At 46.0% G+C, this 17467-nt stretch overlaps 1 protein-coding gene across 1 annotated transcript in view; it reads left to right on the forward strand.

The window, feature by feature from the left end:
* SUSD3 (sushi domain containing 3) overlaps positions 1–17467 on the forward strand; it is a 65685-nt gene that overhangs the window by 36487 nt on the left and 11731 nt on the right. The window contains exons 4-5 of the mRNA XM_085302550.1: positions 14610–14798; positions 16314–16461. Of these exons, the coding sequence (XP_085158676.1) occupies positions 14610–14798; positions 16314–16461 (337 nt within the window). The remainder of the gene's footprint in view (positions 1–14609; positions 14799–16313; positions 16462–17467) is intronic.

Below are 17467 nucleotides of genomic sequence, written 5' to 3' on the forward strand. Positions count from 1 at the left end.
GGAGCGTGGGACAGCGCCGGGCAGGGCTGGCGGGGTCCCGGTGCCTCTGAAGCGTGCTGGGAGCTGGGGGGGCAGAGCGGGGCGCGGGCGGGGAAGGGCTGCGGGGGCGCCCGGCGGGACCCGGCTCGCCGGCAGGGCCGGGGGTCCCGGCGGAGGGCGCCCGCGGGAGGGGGCAGCTCCCGCCGGCGGCGCTCGTTGTCCAGCGTGGAGCGTCGGGGTGAGTTCGCGGGAGCCGGAGCGGGGAGCTGGTTTAGCGCCCCGGACGCGGGGTGCGGCGGCGTCGGGCGACTCGCGGCCGTGCGCCTCGGGCGGGTGTGGGAGCCCGGGCTCGTTTTGAAGAGGGAAGGACTGTGGCACGTACCTTCGTGCAGGGAGTTAGAAGCGCCTGGTCCTCGCAGAGAAATAATCTCTTGACAAATACAAATTGACTGAGCAGAAAATGAAGATATCAGTGTTTTAATGGAATAGAGCAGTACGCTGGGGAGTGGGAAAAAAATGAATCAAAGCTCTTTTGCTTCCTCTTCTCCCTCTCCCCCCTCCGTTTTGGTACTCGATTTGATCATGCGAATCGTAACGTCCTTTCAAAATCTATTTGACTTAATGGGACCYGTTAACGCGGCGCTAACGGGACCGGAGAGCAGGTCTGGCCCGGTCGTGGTGGGATGCAGTCCCTGGGCACGGCAGAGACGCGGAGAYGCTGTCACCTGCGCTCGGGCGCCAGGAGCTGTCGGGTGGCAGCAGCACCGGCCGTGAGAGATTAGGGGCAAGGTGAAACCACGGGAGCCCTGCGTGGCCGTGGCCGGCTGCTCAGCGCAGCAGCGTGCGCTCGGGTTTCTGCTGGCCCTGCTGCAGTTCGTGGTGTAGACAGCATTTCACATGGGCTTCGGTGCTGAGCACTCCTGAAAGTCGTAGACCTCCTCTTCCCCATGGGTTTAATTTGCTGGTGTGGGTCTAACAGACTATCCTGAGGATCTGATTTTATTATGCTGATAGAAATGAGCAAACATGTTTAGGCTAACCRTATTGTAATGCTTTAAATTGTGTCTGCTTAATATGTTTAACTGTGCATTTAGTTCGGATTTAATAGAGCAGTTCATTTTAAAAATATGAAACAAGTTCTAGGTGATACACTTTGAGAGTTAACAGCTCAAATATAAACATAGATCCTGTTGCTCCAGTTTGATGCTGATGTTATTTATTATTGACTTTTTTCTTTTGTAAAATTGCATAGATTTGTTTCCTTTTATTCACTGTGTCAGATTGCTTTCCCAGGGTAGCTTGTGCCCACGCTTGGACAGGGTTTATAAGTGGCATGTCCTGCTGTTACCCTCAGCCTTGCTMGTTCTGCATAGGACGATCCTGCCCGATGTATCTACGTAAAGCAAAAACTCCCAGAAACATGGGACCCACCAAGAAATCCCCTGGCATGCGAACCAGAAATCCACTCTCAGTTAATTGCTCAGATGTCTGCAAACCTGACTTCTGGGTCAAGCCAGGTCATTTTATTCCACTGCTAGAAGACAGAAGCATTTTGYGCTATGTATTTTTTAAGTCAAAATGAGAAAATACAGTACTTTCTGTGTTATGGTAGCCCCAAGGAGACATTTCTTCTGTTGCTGAAGAACCTGCTTGYTAAGGCTCTGTGACAGTTCTCTGCAGAGAGGCTGAAATGGGGAAACRTGTCTTTGTGGCCAAGGTTAACCTAGGAGTGATCGTGCAGTCCTCTCTCAGCTGCACCAAAAACGTGAATCAGGGAGATATTAGTAAGGTGCTAAACTGAGGGAAAAAGTGACTACACAAGATCAGGGYGTGGATATTCATCTGTGGTTCTTCCTCCGGTTCGTTCCTGGTATGTTTTCCTGTGTTGGGTCTRTGCTAGGAGGAGCAGAGGTTTGTCAGACCCTGGGTGAGGTGTCCTCCTCCCGGCAAGCTCCCTCTCCTTGCCCCGTTACATTGTGGAGATTTGTCTTGGCTTTTGCTGTTGGCACAGACTTCACCTTTGCTGAATATCAATTTGTTACTGCAAAAATATTGACTTGGGTGAACACATTACTGTTAAATCTGAGTAGTTTAGATACTCAGCTAAAATTATGGGTACTTCTATGATTTTAAATTGAACTGTTGTTCAGGGTGCTTAATTTAAAATGCGACCATGTTATTTATGCAGCAGCATTTGCAGGAGAAGTGACCTCTACAGAGAGCTGATGGCAASTGTTACACAGTATCTTTCATTGTATCGTGTTTTTACCGGTAATCATTTTTCATGCTCCCTTGATTGAATGTCCCCTTTGTAAAATTTGAGGCCATGAGCGATAAGGTGKTAAGAATGATTTACATAGACAAATTCTCTCATGCATTCCTTCTGAAGAAGAGGGAAAAATGTTGCAAAATTTCCATTTGAATTAATATGTGAAAGAGAGGGAAGTTGAAAGAAGTTTACTGGCACAGCCTAACATTTTTAAATCTTAGAGGGACTCACAGCTTCATGAATTGCAGCTGTGAAGTTCAAACGTGCTCTACTTTTTCTGATTCTGCCTACCTTTGGAGGACTGTTTTCTTGCTCCGAAAATCTCACCCTGACCAAAAGCAGGGAGATGCTTTTCCCYGCATTTGGAAAAGTTCAGCAGTGCATCTCCAACATGAGTTGTGTAAGTGAGCCTGAATTATGCCTTTTGGGCATAGAAATGGATACCTGCATTGCAAGTGGTAGGCACGGCTGGAGGCACGTGCTGGGAAGGTCGGTGCATTGCTGATGTGTCCTGCGTGTCGGCAGGGCGGACACGTGGGGAGCGAGTGTGGGCAGGCAAAAGTGCGGCAAATTGCCCCAGTATCTCTTGAAACTGAGAAGAAGCCTCCTTCAGCTCAGTTTTAAATCCTATGAATGCTTTGGTATTTCCCGTATCGCGCTGTGGTTGCTTTGCTGTCACAGCAGCATTGCAGGGTTACTGCCTTTCCACGGTCATCTCTGTGGACAGGCTGGCAGTGTTTCCTTAGCCATCTCTTGTCCGCTTCACTGTATTAGCTGAAAAGCCTCTCAGGCTCTGAAGTGCTCATGTAACCAGTGGCCTGGGTGGCTGCCTGCTCTCTGGGTCTTCTCTCGAATCAGAGCGTGGGGGAAGCAGGTGCTGGGGCAGCATCAGGCTGCGCTGCCTCCAAAACTGCTCCAAGTAGCCTGGCATCTCATCAGGTGAGGTACGAAAGAGAGGAAGGAGCAAGAAAGGGGTAAAATTACTTTTAGTCTCCGTGTCGCTGTGGCCGGGGCTGTGGGGCCCTGGTTTTCCGGGGCGGCCCGTTGGGTTTTGATGTGATTCATCCTGCGTTCCCACGACCGATGCGTAGCTGCACGAAGGGGGCCGTGCTGCTGCCTGCCCGGGCACTAGGAGCTGGGGCAGCCCTTGCTTCAGCACGAGACTCTGTCCGTGTCCCTGTGCGTTTACAGCAGATTTCATTGGCTGTTACCACTCAGGAGTTAAATCTCAGCTTATAATACCTAGTTCTATGAACACATCGCATGGAAACGGGAACACAGCGAAGGAAAAAACGTGACAGGAACAGTCATTGCCAGGGTATCAATTGGTACAGGCTTCTTGCCACCTTCCAAAACCAAGGAAGAAGGGAGAGCACTCGAGGACTGTGAACCTTGCCACAGGACATTGTGAAGGCTACGTCCAGCTYGATTCATGGAAGAAATGATCTAGCAAGCACCATTAAGTACAAAGACACCATCTCTGGCTTAGGACAGACATAGGCTCCATTTTGATGAAGAAAGTAATTTTCTGGGAAAGTATCACAGAGTATTTGCTCAGTTTTACTCTTCTGTGAGTGTCTGTTCTGGTCACCGAGGGATACCGGATGGCAGGCTACATACATCTTCATTCTGACCCAAGGTGTTTGCTCTTCCATAATGAGCAACTTTCTTCAGAAGTGAGTTTGTATCCTTGCCAGTATAGAAACTATGAAAAAACATGTCACTAAGAACTTGTAGTTGCTCTTCCAGGAAAGCAAAAGCAAAAGCGTTCATCAAAGCCAAGAATACTACTGCTCTGCAGAAAGGCTGCAAAGAAATTCTTAGCTAATTTCCTGTGATCCCAAGATGCGGCTCAGCTTTTAGGCAGGGGAAGAAAATATTCATTGTGAATTTCTATTTCCACASGGTAAAATGTGAGATAACTTAGAATACATGGGCTTGTAATTTCTTCAGGGTTATTTCTCCTTCCCTTTTTTCCCTTGAGATCAAAGTGAAACCTTTTATTAAATAAGATAAAAAATAAGCAATAGGTGCAGAATGTCAGCTAATTGGTTTTATCTCCTGTACTGCAAGATGATGATTTTAGTAGTTATGCATGTGTACCAAGTATTGTTATTGCTTTGAGGGAATGATTTTTGTGCTTGTCATAAAAACTCTAGAAGAGTACAAAATAGAGAAGGAAAAGAGTTATTAGGTCTTCTAGCATAGTCCTCCACAGTGCAAGATTRCTCCCTATGGTATTCTCCAATACTTTTCCAAGATACTCTTAAATTACTTACATTATAGAGATGAATTATGTCTAGACATCTGAATTTCAGCTAGGGAAAGAAATGAGCTGAATGTTTTGGAACCAAAACGTTAGTATTTTTAAAATGGGAAGTGAACTTCAAAATATAAAAGCACCCAAACAAAAACAGCAAATCCCACCCTTTGTGGTTTTGCTGTGACTGGAGAGTTAGAGCACCAAGATGCTGCTGGTTTGGCTGTTGCCCTGCAGCAGAGCTGGGCGTCCTGGGACTCCSGCGAGAAAGCCAGGCCTCCCCGTGTGCGCTGGAAGCTCTACAACAAAAAGACTTCAACTGGGCAAAAGTCAGCATTAGATACTTAGCTTATTTGGTCAAGGTTAGCACTGATTTTTTTATGTGCCTAGCACTACAGAATTTTGCCTTCARTAATTTGACAGACGAGCTAACGTGCGGAACGGTTGCTAGCCTTCACGTGAAGGCTTAGGCGTTTTATTGACGCGCTGTCTTTCAAGTGCAGTCGCAGATAAGCAACGGCGCTGCTCTGTGGAGCTGTTTTGACTAGCTCAGTGGATGCGGAGATTGATGGAGAGATGATTTTGCATTCTTTGTGAAACTGCCGTTCTTGCATTTCATTTAGTTTGGTGGTGACAGTGTGAGATGGAGAAGTTGCAGAATGAGCAACCAGTCACCAAAATAAATCAACTCCTGGATCTGTTGAGGGTCTCACAGGCTGGGCTGAGCTAGTACTGGGTTTAGCCACAAGGTTTTGCTGGCGTAGCAGGACCCCTGAAGCAGTGCTGGCAGAGCACCCTTCATGTGGCAGCATGGCCGTGGCAGCATAAACGGTAACGCAAGTGGCTCTGCTGCTGTGAGAAAACTCGTACATGAAAAAGATGGGTTGGCTGCTTGCTTTTCCTTTGAGGCAGTTGTAGAAGGTTATGAAGTTACAGTTTCTGGGGTAAAATAAAGCTGAAGGCAGAGCTACGCAGTTATGCRTGGCTTTTAAGGGGAGGGTCTCTGGTTAGGAATCATTTTGAGGAGGAGTGAAAATAAGGAGAAGAGCCAGCTTGGGCAAAGGAAAGAGGCGGYGTACAAAAATTTCTGAACAAACATGTGGCCCTAGAAACTGTTCTGAAAGGTCATTGGGGCTGGGATGATGGGAAGAGGTACCGTCAGCAAGGACGTTTAGTTCGGTTGTTTGATTCCTCGTGGTCAGGAGAGCAGAAATTTGTGCCTGTATGTAGAAGGGCAGAATTACAATCGCACCCACTAGAGTTTCTTCTCTGAACTACAGCGATCTGCAAGACTTGGAGCTTTGCCAGTTGGTCAAAAAGGGCACCCAGGCTGGGTACACGTTTTCTCTGAGAATTGCCCCATGAAGCCAGTGGCAGTTCTGCATAGGCAAGAGACCTGCGTTATTTGTTCTCTAATGGTTAATACGGATTGGAACTAAGTTTTTCATTCAGTTTAAACGTGAACRATAGACTCCGCCTGCCTGGTAGTCTATGTAAACGCAGAGACCTTCCCAAAGCTGCCGAAGATGGAAGTGAGTTATAAAGGTGGATCTGACGCAGACCTGAGTTTCTGAGACGTGCGGTGTACAGTTTGGCGAAGGGCACGGAGCTGGCGTCCTTTGCGCTCCTGGCTTAAGACGTGTCATTCAGTTTATAACTCACCTGCAATCGCTTACTTATTTTGATGGGAAAAATAAGCACAGTGTCCTCATATTCACACCCCCCTCAGTCTTCCTGTCTCCTTTCACGAATTCCTGCGGACTGGRAGGCCAAAAGCAGGTGTTTATTGACTCAAACCGTTAACGATTCGTAGTTCTCAGGTGACTTCTGCCGGGAGGCTGCGTGASTGCCACGCGCGTCAGGGCCGCGGGTTGCTTCCGCGCCCTTTCTCGGCAGCGGCCGCGGTCCTGGCGGCGTGTCCCCGTGCTGCAGCGGGGAAAGCCGGGAGACGTGAACGCTGAGCCTGGCGGCAGGAAAAGGAGAGCGCGGGGGGAAAAGCGACAAGACTGCGGAGAAGGTTGTTAAATCTGACTGTTCAGTTAGTTCCTCGGTCTGTGAGTGATTTCTATCACCGTAATAAATTGTGTGCTATTGCTAACTCTTTCAGACTGCTGTCTGGAAAAATCAATTATTCACAGAAATTCTCACTGACAGTTGTGAGTGCCGGGTCACAGTTCTGTGGTGTGCTTAAAACAGCAAACCAAGGAAGGAATAGGTTTGGCTTCCTGTATTGGACAAGAAAAGGGACCCACAGAAGCCAAAACAAGCCAGCAAGGAGGAACAAATGCAGGCAAGACCTCTAGCACTCACGCTGGCTTCGCTTACCAGGGTGGCTGGAAATCCCCTTAACTTTGGAGGCACTTTGTGATTAAGAGGTCTGCAACTGTGCTAGGAAACACTTCATGTTAGTAATCATCAGAGCCAGTTAATGAGGGTGACGCTCGTCCCCYGTCAGCTGTTGCTGAGTCAGAATTAAGGGAATTAAGGAGTTAAAGCACATGCCCTGAGAGTGAGGCAAATAATGCTGAAATTTAGCATTAAAAGTTAGGTGGGAAAAAGGAGAAAACGGTTCTTTGCAGGTGACCTGCGTTGCTCGTTGCCTGGAGTGTTCAGCTTTCTAGGAAAAACCCAGCAAACCTGTGTTAAAYGTCTATTTTAAAACATGATAGTAGAAAAGAAAAAAGGTTGAAGAGTTCTTTTTTTAAATACATGTTTTGAGCAAACACGATCCCTATGTTTTGGGGCGTTTTTTGGCCCAGACTGGACACTCAAGTAGTAAGTACTTTTGGTGTACCTAAAATTCGCTGTTGGGGCTGAATTTTCTAATTACTGCAGCAGCGTTGGTCAGCTGCCGACCCTTCCTGCCGGTCCCCGCTGCGGACCTGGCGGCGGAGGTTGTGGTCAGCGCCTCTCCTTGTCGTCCCCTCTCTGCGCGGAGGTCGCGAAGAGCCCGGCAGAAGCGACGCACGCGGCGTTTTAAGGGCCGCTGGGGCTTGGGGCGGCCGGCGACCGCCGGCTCGGTTYCAATCCGCAGAAAAAGCAGGAGCCTTGGTGGTGCCAAGGGCGTTGTATGCATGCTCGTTTTTGTGCCATATATACTGATATTAACATTTTCTGTTCTTTACCCTTTGCATACGTTAAATCCTAAKGCTCTGAGCTTGGTTAGTGCCTGGTTGCCCGACTTCTTCTGTACAGCCCCCGGGAGCCTCAGTGATTTCTGTACAAAGTCTGTAGGTTCAGACTGTAAGGGACAACGTTGCTGATGGTTTGTCTCTRTTTTACTTTTTTCATGTGCAAGAAACAGAAAAATATGAATCTTGCTCAGTTTATCAAAGATCTATTGAAATATTTAATTATTGCAAGATAGCTTTTATAACTATTAACTTGTGCAATTATGTCTTTGTAATCATTAAAGGAACCCAGAAAATGTTGGATTTGCAACCAGGTTGTTTTCAGCTTAAATATAAAATYGATCCGTTTAGGCAGTAAAAACAAAAAAATCAAAACAACAACAAAAAACGTGCTCTGAAGAGAAAGGTCAGTACGTGCTGCCAGATTYCTTAAAGTGCTAAAACACCTCTCAGCGCGCAGCCACGGAGCTGGCTCTGGAGCGTTTTCTGCCCTTGGCGAGCCCTCGGCTTGGGTCTGTCGGTCGGACCGGCGCTGGTAAGGTGTTTCTGTTAGGACTGCCTGCTCAACGTGGTTTTGACGCTTTTTCCTGTGTTTTAGAGGAAACAAAACCAAGGGAGGGAGTTTCATCAAAACGCTTGCTTTCGGGCAAAAGGGGCAGGTTTTCCCATTCGGGTTGCTCCAAGCAAGAGCCTGCAGCCTCCTCCGGACGCCCTAGACGCCCCTCAGCAGCACCATCAAAATCGGTCTGCAACCCGAGAAGAGGTCTTTGGTTGTAAATCGTCCGGTGGGAAAGGCCGCGAGCGGTCCCGGCTGCCGGCAGCCAGCGCGGCGCCTGCCTCCYGGGAAAGCATGGAGAAGGACTCATCAAAGACACGCTGCTGCCGAAAGCTGTGCATTTGCCCGTTGATCTGCCTTTGCAGGATGCTAAATACTAATCTGGATGCTGAAATGTGAATTTCCAGAAATAACAGGTCTGTTCTAGCACAGTGGTTCATTTTTATTTAGTTTGTGGTGATTGTTTTCTTGCAGTTACTGTGACAACAAAAACCATTTTGAGCAGTAGTCCAAGGTAACCTATTATCCCTACCACAGAGAAGGAAAAATCCTCACGTTTCCGGTCAACCTGATTTCCGTTAGAAAATACAGCATCTGGTTAATGGAGCCCACGTATCGCTTCCATCATCGGCAGAAGCGTTACRGCTGGCTGCACAGCTTTAACGAACGAGGGGTTATTCATGAGCACGGGGGAAAAATAACGATGAAAGCTGAAAATATAAAACTGCAGACTTCCCTGGCCTGAYGCCAGCCGTCGCCCCTTGCGCTTGTTCTCCTTCTCATCAGTGCTGTAAATGCTGGTGCTCGTGGTGCAACGCGGCCAGCGCGGCGAGGGCTGCAGCCGGCAGCCGTTTAGCCGCCTCAGGGCGCAAACGGTGCACTCGGCAAATACGTAATTTATTTACCGTCTTATCCCCTCCAGAACGAGGAAAAGGGGAGGCCGTGGCTGACCCTACAGCAGTGTTAGATCYGTTCAGATCCATTGGAATCACATTAGATCCATTCACTAAATCAGTCACAGAAACAACTTTTGGCATCACTTCCAAGGGTGAATTTTTATTTGGGAGCAGTTTGCCTTAAGGCATAATTCTGGTATATATCGTAGTTGATTTTCTTTTAAATATGGAAGCAACGAGGAAGAGAGAAATAGGTGAATACTTCTAAGTTGCTTTAGTTTTAATGGATCTTTCTGTTCTAGCAAGTGATACTAACTTTTCAGAAGTGTCATAACATACTTTTTAAATTCTGTTGGTAAACAGACTAATAAAGTGCAGAATAACCATCTGTTTTTGCTTTACTTGAGACTTCATCAAATACCTCATTTTTCATTTTGTTCTTATTTTTCAATTAATTGTTCCCATAAGGAGAAAAATATTCAGTATTGCCCTTGTCACTAGATTCAAGAGTAAAATCTACGGATGAGAATAACCTGACTTTGATGTAAATTGGCAAAAGAAATCCATCATGGAGATGGCTGTACAGTGACTGGAACAAATCCTCTCTTAAAAGAGTAACATAAAATTCGTGAATAAGAATCATTTTACACCAATCCTACGCATTATTTGTGCTTGAAATAGGAGGGCATTGCAAATACTGCCAGCCAAAACTTAATCTAGCATTTTAGTGATATGTAGCTTGGATTTTGCATGGATTAAAGTTGCTCTCAGCCCTTGCAGAGAGGGAGTATTTCAGAGCRCTGTTGAGAAGCGTTTCCTGCTGACTCCTAAATCTTATTACAATGCGTACACTACATTGAACAACTCAAAATCCTGATGAAAAATGCTGGGAGAGAGAAAAGAAAAAGGCTCAGTATTGTAAGTAGAGATGAACGGAGTCTGTCCAGCGCAGGTTGGGTCTGCCCTCTCCGGGGTCAGGAGCAGGCGTGCGTGGGGTTTGGCGGCGGCGCGTGCGAGGGTTGGGTGCGGAGGTGGGCGCCGAGCGTTGCCGGCTGATGGCGTTTGCTACCGTGGCAGGCGGTCAGCGCGTCCCCGGGGCTGGCGGCTCCGCGGGAGCAGCGGCCGGCAGCCCTGCGCGGGGCCGGGGCCTGCTCGGCTCGCCCTCGGGCACCTCGCGCGGCGCTCTGCCTCCCCAGGTTCCTCGGTCCCGGCCGACGGCAGCGGCTGCCCAAGCTCTGCCGTGCCCAGGTTCAGCGTCCGTGCTGAATTTAAATGCGAGAAAGGCACTGGGCGGAAAGCGGCTGTGCCGAGGTGAAGGTGCAGGGCTGCCTCCGCCCGAGCCCCTTCCCGGAGCGCCCTCCCGCGCACCGGCTGCGTTGCTGCCTCTGCTCCGCTTTGCCTGCTTGCTTGTTGGCTTCTTTCTGGCACTGCAGGCTCCTGGGGGAGCTCTGCCGGGAGGTTGCTGCCGCGTTCGAGGCTCTGCCTCTGGCTGCGGGGACGCTAATTTGTAAGGCGTGCTCTGGGGAGAAAATAGGCGTGTGGAAGCSATGTCCTCAGCGTGGTTATTTTCTTTGGGGTTTGTGGAACCTAATGTTCTGTCCCTTTCTGGCATCTGGTTATTACGGCCTGCTTAGCTGCGTTAAAAGTCAACAATAAGCCGTGCAGACGCTGGGGTTACGTGTGGCTGGGGGTAACGAGGCTGCTTCTAGTTCTGAGCAAGCAGCAAGGGGCAGCCTCGGTAAGAGGCAACGGCTGCTGTGTTTTAGATCGCTCTGGTATATACCTTTGCGGTGTGTTAGGTGTTCGCTTTCTGTCTTCCTGCGTGGGGAGGGAGAAGGAGCACGAGAGATTTTTCAATAGACGAAAGCGGTCTTGGATGGCTTTTTTGTTTCTACTTTCTTATCAGCAAAACATAAATCCACAAGTTGCTGACAGTGAAACCATATGGTAACTCTTTCAACCAACCGATTTTGCAATATGGATAATCCTGTCTGTGCATGAGAAGAGGTATTTTGGACTATTTTTTTTTTAGTTCGTACATTGCTCTTTGTTTTCGGTGCCTGGGAATTACGTATTTGGCTATTTTGAACCCAGTGGACTTTGTGGAGTGTACTGCTCTTCAGCAGCCTTGGCTGGGGGCAGTTACTCGTTGTGTGGGGTGGCTTGTGTCTTCGCTGTAGACAGAGCCCTTCTGTGTCGCCAGGCGGTAGCATCAGATCCGAATACTTTCTGAACACTGGATATCCTCCTAGTGTGCACCCAAACTAAGAAATGAGTGTGTATAAATCAGCTCTTGCTTTGTAAGAAGCCGAGGAAAAATGCGTGCGAAGAGCTGCCGCTCTGAGAAGGCTGCGTCGGCCATGCCGAGAGGGGCGTACTGAAAACTGCTTTTTGGGGTGCTAATACATCCTGCAGCCCAAGGCCTGAACACGTCTAGGTATTTAGAAAATAAAYATAGCTCAAGACGTAAATCTGGCCAGCACAAATGCTGGTGCGCTATTTACGGTTTACTTCAGGAGACAGTGCATCCCTGAAAAGAAAAACTTCAGCATCCCCTGAAAACAAAAATCCCTGACTGTAGTAAATCTAGGCAAGTAAACATGCCCAGAGAGTATTCAAAGGGTAAATTTACAGAAAACTGCTTATATGAATGCAAGGATGGGAACGTACCTGAACAATCCTTTTCTGGAGATGGAAGCGTAAAATTAACATAGTAGGAAAGTCAATGCAACGAATAATTGCAAAAAGCTTACAGATTTTTAACAACACTGGCTGCTAGAGCTTCACAGGAGAGATTTATAAATGAATTATTAGAAGACCATTGCTGACGAAAATCAGGGCAAATCTGATCCAGAAATTTTAAATCTGAACCTGGATAAAATTCACAAACTCATACTGGCATAAATCCATTTATGCATTTCAATAAAAGCTCCTAAAAAAGGAAAAAGTAGTGAGACATTGTTTTTTTGACGTTGGCAAGAGGGCATTGCGTTGAAAAGCTCTACGAAGAGGAAGAAAGGCTATTTCTATTCTGGCTAAATGCAGATACATGAAATGCAGTCGATGAATTTTCAGCTGAGCATCTGAGTGGTGCCAGGTGGAGAAGCTTTTGAAAGTTGGAGTTCCTGCCCCAATTCCCTTCAGCGTGGGAAAGCTCCACGTAGAGACAACGTAACACTATTACCAATCAAGAAAATATCCGTAGCTTAATGAGATACTGGCTAAAGAGAAACTATTAGAAATCTTTGTAAATGCTCAAGTGATGAAAACATTTAAAAATCCATGCCCGAGGAGGAATGCTGACAAGGTCACTGACATTCACGTGTTTTAATTAGTCTACATATATCATTATGGGCAAGGATGATGCGGGAAAGGGCAAAGAGTGTCTGAACCAGCCACAGCTGCATATATTACTCAGAAAAGGTCAACACTAGATTAAACAGAGTATATCTGGAAAGAAAGAATCCGGTGCCAAATTATCCGCTCTTTGGAGAGCTGAGGTCGAGTAAAGGTTGCAGGTCAAGTGGCAAGTCTACTGCAGGAGTCCAGCGAGGGCTGCGCACCCAGCTGAGCCAGTGCACTTTGGATCGCGTTTTGCTCTGAACTGCTTCTTGCATCTCGCACAGCCAGAAGTGTTACTGATATGAACTCCTAAGTATGTGATCTGGTATCTAAAAATACCTTTGCAAGTGTAAAATGCAGAAAGATAGATATTTTGAAGCTTATGAAAATGGCTTTTCACAAAAAGTATCTGAATGAACAAACAAGGTAAAAAGAAAAGGTCGAACTCATAGTATTCATCTGAAGTGGGGAGGAAGGTTGTCCAGCTCATGGATACGCTGTGTTCCACTTGTCAGATACTGGAGAAAAGGACGGGGGATCAAGGGAAACGACCTTCTGGGAAATATTTGCTCTCATTGAGGCAAATTACTGCCATGGTATGAGGCTGAAAGAGGTAGCAGAACAAACAGAAATAATGAGTGTGGAATTAAAAAAGGCATGTATTTTTTAAAGCTAGTTATCAGTACATATTTGCATAGAAGATTACACCAGTAATTGTCACTGTGGCTTTTGTTTGGTCTTTTACTGGGATTTCTTTGTGTTGTTTGCTAGCGGATTGTTTTTTTAAGAGCGTAAATTGCAGATAGGTAGTAAGCCTGTCTTCTGTTGTCTAATCTCAAAAGCTTAATATTAATTAATCACAGGAGAGTTTTTTGCTCATAAAAATAAAATAGTTTGGATGTCAACATGTACTTCTGTCCAAATGTTCTTGAGGAGGCTGTTAAAGCTGTGAATTTCATTTTGCTGGTATCTGCGTGCGTGAAGCCTAACCTCCTTCCTTCATTTTTTTTTGGTGTTTTATTGTGGTGCTTCCAACCCCAGTCTTGCAGCTGCAATCCATTTGCTTCTGAGGTGGCCTTGCAGCCCTACTGAAGCCATCTGGAAGTCAGCTGAAAGGGAGGGAGCTTGGCTCCTAAGGCAGGAGAAGTGCTGATATTTAGTAAATATTAAAAATATATATATATATATATGTAAACAGTTGCCAGATTCCATCAGTGCCTGTGTACAGGAACAGAAAGTGCACTCTTTTATTTTTGTCCGTGAAGTACATCAGAATATCATATGTTATCCTAATGACCAATCATTGAAATTTATGTTAAAAATGAACATGAGACAAAAGATATGGTGGCAATAAGACCCAATATATAGAGTTAGTGGCTGATGGTAGGTTCCCAAGAGAAGCTAGAACTCCATGGCTCAAAGAACAACCATAGCAAATAGAAAACACTCAATATAAAGAGAAAAGCTAAATGAACAAATGTATTACAAATGAATAATATACAGTAAAGCAGAGTTTGTAACTTGAAAACAGAAATGAGTTGAATGTGACTGTGCTGTATGAGTTTCTTTTCCTCTCTGTCCCATTTTCTCTTTGTCCCCTCTCTTTACAATGGCTTTTGAACCCAAGATTCACCCAAGATTAATAGCTATGTAGTACTCTTGGGAGATATGAAGTTTCTGCAGGGTTATGGAAATACACTGCCAAGAAGACTGAAATGCTGCAGTGTGAGATCAGTCCATTAGATCATGGAGAGTTTTCATGGGAGAAGACGTGTTACGAATACTCCCGGCATGTAAAAACTCCAGTTTGAGCACTTAATTAAACACAGAGTCCGACAAGAGGGGAAGCTGTAGGAGACCAAACCACTCATAGAATGATTTTTTTTTTTTTAACTTTTAATATCTAAGAGTTTAAGGAGATAATGTCAGATGAGGGATGATGAAATCCCCCTTTGCGCTGTGGATCAGAGCACTAGAGCTGTCGAGTGGTGCTGGAGGGGGTTTGGCCCACAACTGGTGCTTGGCAGAGAAGTCAGCATGGCCCATGCAGAGGCCTGTTACTTGTTTTGATCGTTAATTTGGACTGATTTAAAATATGCTCACAATAAAACGACTTAAGTGGACCTTCAGTTTTGGCTCTAACGTTGCATTGTCCTGTTTTGTTTTTGTTCTGCAGGGCAGTGCAGCCGCGTATTTCCTCCCCAGCTTGGATCACTGGAGATAATTCATGGCAACGGCACCGCTGTTGGGACGGTGATAATGTTCCAGTGCTCTGCCGAGCACCAGCTGGAGGGGCAGGGTGTCATCACCTGCATTTGGAAAGGAAACACTACCCAGTGGACAGCAGGAGTGCCCTCATGCAAGCGTAAGGTCCTTCTGTAACCATTTCCATTCCTTTTGGGCTGTATTGTATTCTTTGTGCCCCGGGCATCTCCTACAACATGAAGGTTAATTCTAGACATCTGTTCTAGGAACAAGACAAATTCAATTTCCTTCAGAGTTGCCCCCACTGACTGTAATTGCACTCCATATGTGTTCTGACACCATTAATTATCATGACACAGAAAAGACTCTGCCAGATTTATGCCTGATCTCACATCACTGACTCCAGTAGTGTTGCACCCAGAATATATGTGGCTCTCCACCTACGAGATGTACTGTTCTTTAGAAAATATATAGATGCAAGCAACTGATTTGTAAATATATTTGCAAGCTCTCTGATCTACTGCCATTCTTTTCAGAAGATATTTTGCTATAAAAAAGCACAGAGGTATTTAAGAAGTGCTAGTAGATTGTTGCCTGTGGGCAGCTGAATGGAAAAGTTATCACACTGACAAATAGCATTTGAATGGCAACAGCATTAACTACCTTTCATGCTGTTCCTCCTTATTTATTACAAGATGGTTAGTAATTTGACAAGGAGTGGTTCCAAGCAAAATTCTGGTGCATGGTACCTCTGAGTTCTGTCATGTTCAAAACTGAGGAACTTGGTCTGGATCTCAGACCTGGTATAATTTGAAATTATTTGCTAGATGGATAGCTGTTTTAGACACTTACCATTCATTCTCAAACTTAGCTATACTTATCTCTGATTTAAGAGATTTTGTTAAAGAAAAGGAATGAGAGAAATCCTCCCTTTGAGAGGTTGTAGAAATGTTTAGCTTTCTTTTGAGCTCAGCTGAACTGTTTCTGATGCTGGTGTTCGTGTGGTTGGAAAAAGCTGATGAGTTTTTGAAGCAAGATGTGTGTAGTGTTGAAAATTAATTGACAAAGATCTGTGCTACTTGGCCACACCACGTTCTCATGCTTCCTTCTGTCTGGATAATTTATTTCCAACCTCAGATCACTGTGAACACTCAGTCCTGCAGATACTGTCCCTTCCCTTCCTTCTCCCAAAAAAGAGAAAGGCTTGTTGTTCGCTACCAACCAAATAGAATGTAATTATATAAAAGAGTCCGTGCCATGAAGGGCTTCTTTAAACCGCTTTACCCCTTTCAGTATTTGTTTTTGCAGCTCCCATCCTTGTTAACTGAGTTAAGAGAGTCTGGTAGCTCACTTGCATTCGATGTACTGACAAAGTTGTGCTTTTTAGCCGGTGCAGTGTTACTGGCATTGTGTTTAATTAATTGCAGTGGTAGAATACTTGTGAACAATTCATTAGTAACTTGTAAACAGGTAATTTTTAAATAGCCCAATTCGAGGCTACATAGCTTTCTGTTGAAACCAAGACACTCCGCTATGAACACATGCTAACAAGTCTTCATAGAGTTGTTATTAGCAGAAGTGTGAAGTGGGTAAGTTTCAGCATTGTTTGATGGAAATGTGGAAGATACGTTCATGACTTCACCTTAGAAATCTGCTTGTGTTTGCTTTGCTGCAGCTGTATCAAAATATGAGACRTTTGGGTTTAAGGTAGCAGTGATTGCTTCCATTGTGAGCTGTGCCATCATTCTGCTGATGTCTATGGCTTTTTTAACGTGTTGTCTCATCAAGTGTGTGAAGAAAAGTGAAAGAAGGAGAACTGAAAGGTATGTCAAGAAAAGATTTTTTTAAATGGCAAAGTTATACACATCATATGGACCCTACAGCTGCCAGAGCAGAGAGCTTCCAAGTTCCTTTCCAGGAACTGATGCTTACAACGCCACAGTTGTTACACACACACGTCCTTAGTTTGTCCGTTAGGCTTTGGGTATGAAAAGACTTGGAATTAAAGAGTATTTGGGCACCTAATTTCTTTTAATATCAGATGACCTAGGCAGATCTCGGCTTACCAGGGGTTACACAGGAACTGAGTACGCGCATCCCAGGTCTTAGCTGTTGGCCCTGTCCTTTTCTCTTTGCAATTTTTAGCATTGGCTATATTCCCTCCCCTCCCTCTCCTCCCTCCCTCTCCTCCCTGCTTTTTTGCTTTCTTTCTGTCATCAAACTCTGCTGGGAAAATCAGTCTACTCATGTCAAAACCATCAAAGCCCTCACTATCTGCAAAGTCAACGTAAAGTTGTCACAAGGAGATGATGAACAAGGATGGTGGAAAGAAGCAGGATTTTGTCTGCTGGCTTGAAGCACAGGACCCTGGGCAGAATTACAAACAGGCTTGCGAAGAATTAATTCTACCAGCCCAGGCTGTTATAGAAACTCAGTGCGAGACGTGACTAAGTGACCAAATCCGGCTGTGTGCTACAGCTGGTGAGCTGTTGTTCTTGAGAGCCTCTGGTCCAACTCACCTGCTGCAGAAGGTTTCTGCGGGCACTTTCTCTTCATTTCCCTCTCATTTTTCCTGCTTATTCTTGCTAAACTACGTGTAACATCAGTGGTGTGTCCGCACCTCGTCCCTGCGGTGTCTGCTGTGAAGGCAGCTCGCTGCACTTGTTGTTTTCTAATCTCTTCTTGCTTTCGAGAAGTGTTTGAAATCAGGTGAGGCAGTGGCAGAGGAGAGGGAGGCTGCTGGGGCTACGATAAAGATCTCGCTGCTCCTTGCTCTGTTTTACCTATGGCTCTGTGGGAACCGGAGTTCCTCTTTGGGGGGCTCTTCTG

Source organism: Rhea americana, unplaced genomic scaffold (genome assembly GCF_003343005.1).
Source record: "Rhea americana isolate MKP2758 unplaced genomic scaffold, rheAme1 scaffold_19, whole genome shotgun sequence".
NCBI classification, from domain to species: Eukaryota; Metazoa; Chordata; class Aves; order Rheiformes; family Rheidae; genus Rhea; species Rhea americana.